Consider the following 9,092-nt stretch of genomic DNA (forward strand, 5'->3'; position numbering starts at 1 on the left):
AGTAAGGGTGCCGAGGCGAGGGTTGAATGCTCTCGGACAAGCAGTTTGCAGAGATGGGTGGCAAGGAGGATAGTGTCATTCACCTGTTCGTCCGTTCGCAATATTCACTTACACTGACCATCATCGTTCAAGGTTTCTGCATATCTTTTTGCAAAGTTTACAAATTAGGGCTTACTTTAACTCTTAAGGGATGTCGCATCAAGAATTGCAAAAAATTATTTCTGTTCACTATAATGTTCTAGAAGAGTTGAAGGATGGAGCAGCTTAAAGTCACAAGAATAAACACAAAAAGATTACTTGTGATCCTACCTGTGCCCCGTCCTCTTGTGGCAGCACAAGACACCATATGCCAGAGTAGTGCTTGCCTTAAACAAGTTTATTCAGACAAAATTGGTGACAGCTAAACCCTGTATTCAGAAATGCAACCTAAGTTTTAGCCCATGCTTGACTTCATCTAAATGACGCCTATTGTGAATGCGCCGAAGGAAATGCAGTGAGTGTCTTTTGGCACGTTAACGCCAGGTGTCATTTAAATCAAGTCAAGCATGGGCTTCAACTTGAGTTGCATTCCTGAATACGTGTACAAGGGTTAGTCACTGAAAAAATCATTTATGTGAAAACAGTGTGTTGCTGCTAAGCAACACACTGTTGAGCGACCCGTGCTGTCATCTGTTTCTTCCTCTTGTGTATCTTTATTATTGGCTAAAAATATGTCCTTGAGCAAACATCATCTAGGCCAACAGACAGTTCTGTTGAAACATATTTTCCTGTCTCTGCAGTTCCATGTTTGCTGCTGTTCGTTTGGTGTGTATGACGGCAAACCATTTTCAATAAAGTATGTGTGCTGCATCACACAAAAGGCATTTGCGTGAGGCAGATATTTAAAGGGACACTAAAGGAAAATATTAATTCAAGCTAGATTAAAAGATTAGGATTTTGCAAGGAACAAATTGATGAAAGTGGAAAGTTGCGCCACCTGTTTTGGATCTCTCATGCAACATGAGCACTGGCTGATTTACAGAGAGTATCATAGAGGGCGGTCACATGGTGATTATGTCGACTGAAACATCCGTGTACTTGGATTTAGGTGCGCATTAAAGAACCGCAGGGGGTCCAAGTTTCTGGAGTCCCCCATTACGACGTGCCTCATAATTAAATGGTGGTTTTGGCACAGAAAACCCCAGAATGTGTGCTCGCATTTGAAGTTGTGGAGCAGCAGTGAGACTGTCGGCAGCAGTTTTATATGCCGAAGTGTGATGTTGACACATAGAACTGCGGTAGACTTCTCGACAAATAATCTGTTGATCTAGCTCTGCTTAATATTTTCCTTTAGTGAAATGTGTTTCCTATCCTCACCCCCTCCCTGTCCTGTGCACAGGATGTTTACGAGTGTTCAGAGAGTGGCAGGTATGCTGTCTACATGCTTTCCAGCAATCGTGGCATGCTGAAACTAGTAATTGTGAGAATGGTCTATTGTGCATGCATCTCACAGGAGGAACCCCTTCCGGTACACCAGCAGCGCACCCGTCGCTCGAGCAGCAGTGTGCTCAACAAGGTGGGCCAGCAGCAGGACAAGTGGAAGCGGCAGGTCCAGGAGCAGCGCAGGAACATCTACGACAAGCACACTATGCTCAACTGAGCACCTCTCTCCTGGCGACTCGACGAGGTTTCTCTTTCTCGAGAATGGCCCCCAGCTGGACGGTGCCTAAATTGTATACTGAGCCTCGGCTGCTTTTCCTGTCCACTTTCGGGTGTCTGAAGTCCAGAGTACGATGGAAGCTTGTCAGATCGGATAGCTGATATGCAATAAGCAACAAAGAAAAACACCGACCAGAAAAGCTGGTATACTATATGCATTTCTCAAAGACACAATGTTTAAAGGGACACTAAAGAGTAAGACCGATTCATTTTAGACAAATAAAGTATACTTTCAAAATTCTATTTCCTTTGATTTAACGGTATGTGGTTGATTACAAAATGAAAAAAGTTACGGCCAAGCTTTCAACTTGTATATTTTACGCCAGAACCCTACACTGATAGTCTGTGATGCCAGACTTCAAAGCATTTTCTTGTATTTCGGCCTACGTGGTGCGGTCAAAGTTCTCGAAACTCACCATATTAAGAATATGGCCCTTTTAGAATCCAATATCAATCCTTCTTTAACCATAAAGGGAACTAGTCCAGGACAAGGCATCTTCAAAATTCGTGACTGCAGAAATTTCAAGGCGCAGTGCCATTTCTCTTTTGTTTTTGTCTTTTATTGCTTATCAAGCTCCATCTGATAGTAAGGGTGGCGTTTTTGGCCTTAGGGAAGCATTATGTATTCATTAATACAGCTTAATTTATTTTTTCTCTTTAGTGTCCCTGTTGCAAGGAACAGGCACATGGTAACAAGCGTGCAGTAAAAATTTTACTGCGCATCTTTATCTGAAGTCGCTTCACATCAGGACTGCAGAAGATGGGTCTAACTAGAATGATGCCAATTTGCCACTGGTGCACAACATATGCATGAGTCATTTAATTTATGAGTTGTACTTAAAGAAACTGCTTTATCGCCTCTACCTTCTGCTGTGAATCATGCTCCCATGTGAGAGCAAAAATATTAACTTTAATAGCTTTATCAGTAGGTGTTTTCCTTCCTTATATATCGGATATCTTGTGGACAAGGGGCTGCAGGAGCTGACCGTTAGCATGCACATCGTCCTCTCAAGACTGTTGTGCTCGCAAGGAAATCTTTTCTTTGTGAATATAGCCAGGCACAACACGCAGAGTTTAAGTTGTACTGCGCCCGCTGCGCTTTCTTATTGCCTAATGTTGTTCTTCCTACCCGCCGTGGTTGCTCAGTGGCTATGGTGTTGGGCTGCTGAGCACGAGGTCGCGGGATCGAATCCCGGCCACGGCGGCCGCATTTCGATGGGGGCGAGATGCGAAAACACCCGTGTGCTTAGATTTAGGTGCACGTTAAAGAACCCCAGGTGGTCAAAATTTCCGGAGTCCTCCACTACGGCGTGCCTCATAATCAGAAAGTGGTTTTGGCACGTAAAACCCCAAATATTATTAATGTTGTTCTTCCTGTCCACTAAATTTGAACACGAGGTACCCATTACTTTTGGCAATTAAAATGCTCTATTATCTGCACCTATACCTTGCACAGATGTAGCATTTCATGGCTCCGGCAATTTCATACCATTTAACAATTAGACTTGCACATTTGAGTGCTGTAATAGTTTCCCATCTGTTTTGTCCAAAATAAATAAGTAGTATGTGTCGTCTGTGACTAGACGACACAAACTAAAAAATCTTCCCAAGAAATAATTATTGCAGTGAAATTGTGGTGCCATTTGTTGTTGTTGAATGAAACACTATACTATCTGCATAAATTCAAACAAACAAATCTGGGCATACTGAACCGTACTGCTGTGATCCTTGCATTAGAAAGCACTTATAACACATGGAAATTTTTATCTCTAATGAGTAGTTCAGAGGTTGTCAAATGTTTAGTGATAGTATAGGTACAGTTGAGCCCCCTTATAACGAACCTGAGCGTCATGTGGCATCCGATCATTATATCCCAAATTTCGTAGTCCGTGGACCACAGCTAAAAAAAGAAAATAGTTCCTAGACAAAACGCGAAATTTATACTCTGCAAAAATCTCCACGATGCTAGTCTGTTTCTGCAGTGCAGATCCGACGAGGGTAGTCTCCAGTTTATTTAAAACAGAAGCGAGCTCTCTGCCAAGGCCTTTGGCATAGACAGGTTGTCTGAGGCCTTCTGTGTAGCACATTGCTACAGGCGCACTTACAGGTGCTGGCTCCGAAGTTTCATCGTCATCCGACTCCTTTGCGTAGCTGTCGACCCATACTTCACTAATGATGCCCTCGTACATGCACAGCTCCACTATGTAAGCATCATCATCAGAAATAAAATCATCCCAGCCATTGTCATAGCCTGCCATGTTGACGTTGAAGATGCACTGCCACCAATTGCCAGTGGACTGATCCTCTTCAGAAGTATCAGGCTCGCCATCTACACCGACCAAGCTGGCCTTGTGGAAACGGATTCACACATAAGCGGCCATCACCTCGACCCAGGCTGCCTTCACTGTCTCAATGGCTCAATGCAGTGGAATTCGAAGCGGCAAGCTGGCGGCCGGGTGGTGAACAGTGATGAGCAAGCACTCCACACTGCTGCGCCTAACGATGGGCACGTATTATGCCCGAATCAAAGGGTTGCACTTTCAAAGGGCTACTGGGTGGCAGAAAAAGTCGAGTCACTGCCATCAGAGAAGTTGGCGTGTGGTTTGCTTGGCAGTTGTCAAGCATGAGCAGCACGCACCTGCCTCTGCATGTTGCACTGAAACTTGCCCATCCACTCTGAGAATAAATCTTGTGTAATCCACGCCTTAGTATGTGCCTGTAGCGCATGGCACGTAGCTGCGAAAGCAATGCAACTTTTTTTATTTTTCCGGTTAGGAAGGTCATGGGCTGGTCATTGCCATCCACATCAATCCACAGAAGCGCTGTAACGTGCACTTTGATATGTTTGCTGCCAGCTTATGAGTCGCCTTTCGTGGCGTGCATTTTGTCCGGCAGCATATAGTCAAATAATGCAGTTTCATCTGTGTTATTTATACACGTCCTGCTCTGTGTAGCTTGCAATGATGGCTTGTTTTGTTGCAAGCCAAGTCAAAACTGCCTCGCCAAAAATGGATTTAAAAACAATCCCATGGTGCACTTTGAACCGATGTAGTCAGCCAATGCCTGGACTTTACAAGTCGGACAAACTTTCCAGGAATGCGAAGTTCTTGGGTTTTCCCAGCATTCCACTTAATGGAATGTAGCGATCCCATGTGTATGCGAACCACTTGAGCATAGGTGGCCTTCCACAGGCTCTTTGTCTGCCGAGTCGGCGTTGGAGCTGGCGATCTTTTCCTTGCTCTTTATAATTGCTGAGGTGGTTGATTTTGACACGTTCTTCAACCACTCTATTTTCAACACCACGAGACAGTTCCGTCGAAATTGCTCGCTTCGTTGCCATGTCCAGCACTTTTTGCTTCGTGACCTCTGCAAGCATGGCAGGCCTCCCGTCCCCCATGCTGAATACAACTCGGATGCAACTAAAAGCGATCGCACCACACACGCCGACAGGGAGAACAAAGTGTCGCAATTGATGGAGCAGACGAGCATGTGCGACAATCAAACAAGGAAGCGTGTGGAGGGGACTGCTTCCCCCTAAGAGTTAGAGAATGAAATTCCTGGACTTCAAGCTGGTAGCTGGCACTGTAGTGCACCTGCAGAGACAGGCGAAGGAGTTGCGAGTGAGAAGAGCGGAGTTGCAAGGACAAGCGGGAGGGTGATCTTGGAAGCACATGCCGACACTCGTGGACAGCCTGTGTCGGCGAGGAGAGGGTAGCTTGCTTGAGAGGGCACGAAAGGGGTAGTTCGCCAGTGAGGAGGCTTGGGAAAACTGCCTGTATGCGTCGAGTGGTCGGAGGCCATTGTTATCTCATATTGCGGCGTCGGGTTTACGCCATCCCTTTGCTGTAACCAATTTGCAGGGCTCAAAGAAGTTTGTTGTACATGCAATTTTCGTCCATTGAAATAATGTTTATTTTGACAGTCGCGCAGGTTTCATTAGTTTTAGGTGGAAGTTCATCTTAAGTGGGGCCATTATATGAGAGCTCAACACATTCAAATAAACCAGCGTAAGTAGTGTTGCTATTAATATTGACATCTTTGTGTTTCACTTTATGCCAATGGTACATGCTGCACTTCACGTTGCAGTAAGAGATGGCAACACTCTTCTATTGTAGCAAAATTAACTTTTTTGTCTTTCCTCGCTGCACAAGATTTGTACTTCTGATTTAGTGTGGGCAGAAAAAAGTACTGGAGCACCCAAATGGTACTGATTAATGCAAATGAAATTGTACATGTCAGCAAATATTGTTTCCTTGGTTTCTTACAAAAAAACCTAAGGGATGATACCATTACGTCATATGGAAAATGTACAGTCCATAAAGAACATTTTGCATGTGTGATTAAACAGTCAATATAGGAAAACACAAACAGCAGAACAAAATGTGTTCTGCAGTTCTTGCAATTGGTTGACAAGTCAATAAAACAATATGCAATAAACAGAAAGTATGCTGACTGTTAATACTGTCACGTTGCAGTAGTAGTGAATAATCATATAATACAAGAATTAAGTTGTAAATCCAACTTTTTATAGTGCAATCTCTTGCCCTGAAAAACAAGTGGCACTCAATGTACAGTGATAGCAGAGTACAGAGTTGTTGCTCATTGAAATCTATGGGTTAAGTGCATTGGCTGATTATTGTGCATTCCAGCATAATTGGTGATGCTTGCATATGTATGTTCCAGAATGTACGCCACGAAATCCGTCTTTCGTATGCACGCAGTCTGGTTAGACAAGATTTTTTCTGTTTAGAACCGGCAACAACATTCAGTGATGTTTAAATACACGTAGGTGCATCTTGCACCAAGTCATAACATTTTAACAGTTGTTTGTCACCGGAAAAATACAAAATGTGTGCGTTTGCATACACTTCCACTCGTCAGAAATAGTTATTAAGGCTATTAGTGCAGATCATTGTAATGGCATGTTGCTTCACAACATGAGCAAATTTACTACCTTGAAACGGTAATCATCATTCGAATAGCATTAAAATGGGGGCACAATGAAATGCTACAGCTATGCAAACTTTGAGCACAATAAAGCTAGTAGACTAGCCAGAAAGGTCATACACTTTTGGTACTTTTATTTACTCAGGATTTGGCACCTTCTTCAAGCACACTTGAAATAATCCACGGAAAAGTGCCCTGACTGCATGTCTGTCTCTGTCAAAAATGTTGTATCCGAACACGGTCGCATGGCCTTTGTGACAACATCCTGCCAACATGCAATCTACAAAGCCATGTATCCATACATCCTGGTTTTTGAAACTCCCATGTTGAGTGTAGCAAGGTATGGGATCAGGCTAGTTAATGATTTGATGCGAATTCACAGTGCAGAAACTAAACAAGGACAGTAAGAATAGCAGGAAGCAGCAGCACTTGTCTTTGTTTACCATCCCTGTTTAGTATATCCATTGTGAGTTTGCGTTCCATCTTGAGTTAATGTATTTATTTCTTCAAGTGTGATAAACTATGAAAATGTGCTGCAACCAGTGGCTGAGCAGAAACTGCTGGCCCTAAAATGGCACATGTATTGAATGTCAACGTGCAGCAAGGTTTTATTCAGATGTACATAGTGCAAGATGAGTGCTTACGAAGGCGTGATAGACGAGTCCACATTTTTTATGTTACTCTCGAACCTTGTTAATAACGAAGCCACAGCTGACAGAAATACTTTGTTATATTCAATATTTGTGATAAGCATATACACAGTTGTGAAAAAAAATCCAGGTTTTAGATTTACTTTGTTATGTATGAAAATTAATTATATCAAGATCTGACTGTATCTAGTATTTCAACATATTTCAAAATTTCTAAGTCAGCTGCACATATCTGAAGCAGTTTCTCTTTCTACCTGTAAGCACTGATGCCTGTGAAGTAAATGTGGTAAAAAAAATAAATGCTGAAAAAGAAAGCAATCACATGTTTACATTTCTCTACCTGTCTACTGTCAAAAAGACTTCTGTCCCACACGTTTTCGGGGAAAATTCTTGACCGACTAAAATGGTGAGCATTCATTGAAGCCACTATCTGTAGGACAGATTAAACAGACGCAGAACACAATGCAAAATGCTACTGTTGCACCTGTAGTGTCGAGTATGTTTTATCTATGCTACAATGGCCTAATGTATAAACTAACAAGCCTCAAAGCAAGAAGGGGTTAACCGAGGGGCCCAATTTTTATTAGTCGAAGCATAAGAACAAGTTACGCTCAGCATTCACGGGTCTACGTGCATTTGCACTGCTGTTACAAAGTCACATATGCATTTTTTTGCTTTGTTTGAGCAAATGAATTGCTCAGCACTTGTACAAGACTGGCATCCTATGGAAGTTGCTGCACTCATTCCACGTCCACCTGTGGAGTGGTTGCAATAGGCAGGATCATGCGATTTTGAAAATGCCTGCAGTGACCAATGTCTAAAATGATGAGAGATCCGTGTCCTTGAAAAATTTCTAGTAAACAAAAGTGCCACTGCACCCGTGTGAAGCATTCCTTCAAGTAATTCGACTTTTTGTGCGAGTGCCTCTAACTGAGTACTCGCCTGCCTGAGTATCTTGGTGGCGATGGTGCTGTGCAGCTTAGCTGAACGACATGGGTTCGATCCAGGCCACAGCAGCTGCATTGGGATGTGTTCGAAAAGCAGAACCATTCGTGTATTTGGATTTATGTGCACGTTAAAGCACCCGAGGCAGTCAAAATTAACCTGTAGTCCCCTCACTACGGCATGTCCCACAATCAGGGTGTGGTTTTGACACGTAAAACCCTTGAATTTGTTTGTAGTTAACGGAGTAATCGCACAAATTTTCCTGCCAACCTGGTCTGGGCCAGCATCTACATAATGTTGATGTTGTGAGATGCCCGAATATTCTTCCGCAATATTAGAGCCCTTGAAGCATGTTACAAGCACAGTGGTGGTTTCATATTTAATGAGGTCCTGGCTCGTGTGATTTGCATTATAGACATTTTGCAATCTTGACCGTCTCTAAACATGTGTCATGACACACATCATGATCTATAAGATGTCCTTGGACTGTAGCTGCATGCTGCCTGTGCAATACTCCTTTCAAATACAATAAAACCTCGTTAATATTGTTACGTAGGAAGACGCAGACGACAAGCTATGTACAAATATATTTACAAGGAAAATACGCTGCGCTTGGCCAAGAGGCAACAGCCAGCGCTAGCTTCTAAATCGCCGTCGTCGTCTTCACACTGCTGGCCTTTCGTGATCGCACATATTGTGCCGTAGCACTACCCCCGGCTGCAAAAGCGCCATCCCGGAGCGACTAAAGATCGGACTCGGAAGCAGTGTAGTAGGCCTTGAGCCTACTGACGTGTACGACATCACTAGATGCCACAGGAGAGGACGAGCTTGAGCCCACAGGAGCAATTTCGT

At 43.4% G+C, this 9,092-nt stretch overlaps 1 protein-coding gene across 2 annotated transcripts in view; it reads left to right on the forward strand.

Moving 5' to 3' along the window:
• The window catches only part of LOC135899651 (uncharacterized protein CG1161), a 51,138-nt gene extending 43,525 nt beyond the window's left edge, over positions 1–7,613 (forward strand). For both annotated transcript variants that reach the window (XM_065428960.1, XM_065428961.1), the window contains one exon: positions 1,493–7,613. In XM_065428960.1, the coding sequence (XP_065285032.1) occupies positions 1,493–1,639 (147 nt within the window). In that variant the 3' untranslated portion in view covers positions 1,640–7,613. The remainder of the gene's footprint in view (positions 1–1,492) is intronic.
• The last annotated feature ends 1,479 nt before the right edge of the window (positions 7,614–9,092 follow it).

The sequence above is a fragment of the Dermacentor albipictus genome, unplaced genomic scaffold, assembly GCF_038994185.2.
Source record: "Dermacentor albipictus isolate Rhodes 1998 colony unplaced genomic scaffold, USDA_Dalb.pri_finalv2 scaffold_16, whole genome shotgun sequence".
Classification (NCBI taxonomy): domain Eukaryota; kingdom Metazoa; phylum Arthropoda; class Arachnida; order Ixodida; family Ixodidae; genus Dermacentor; species Dermacentor albipictus.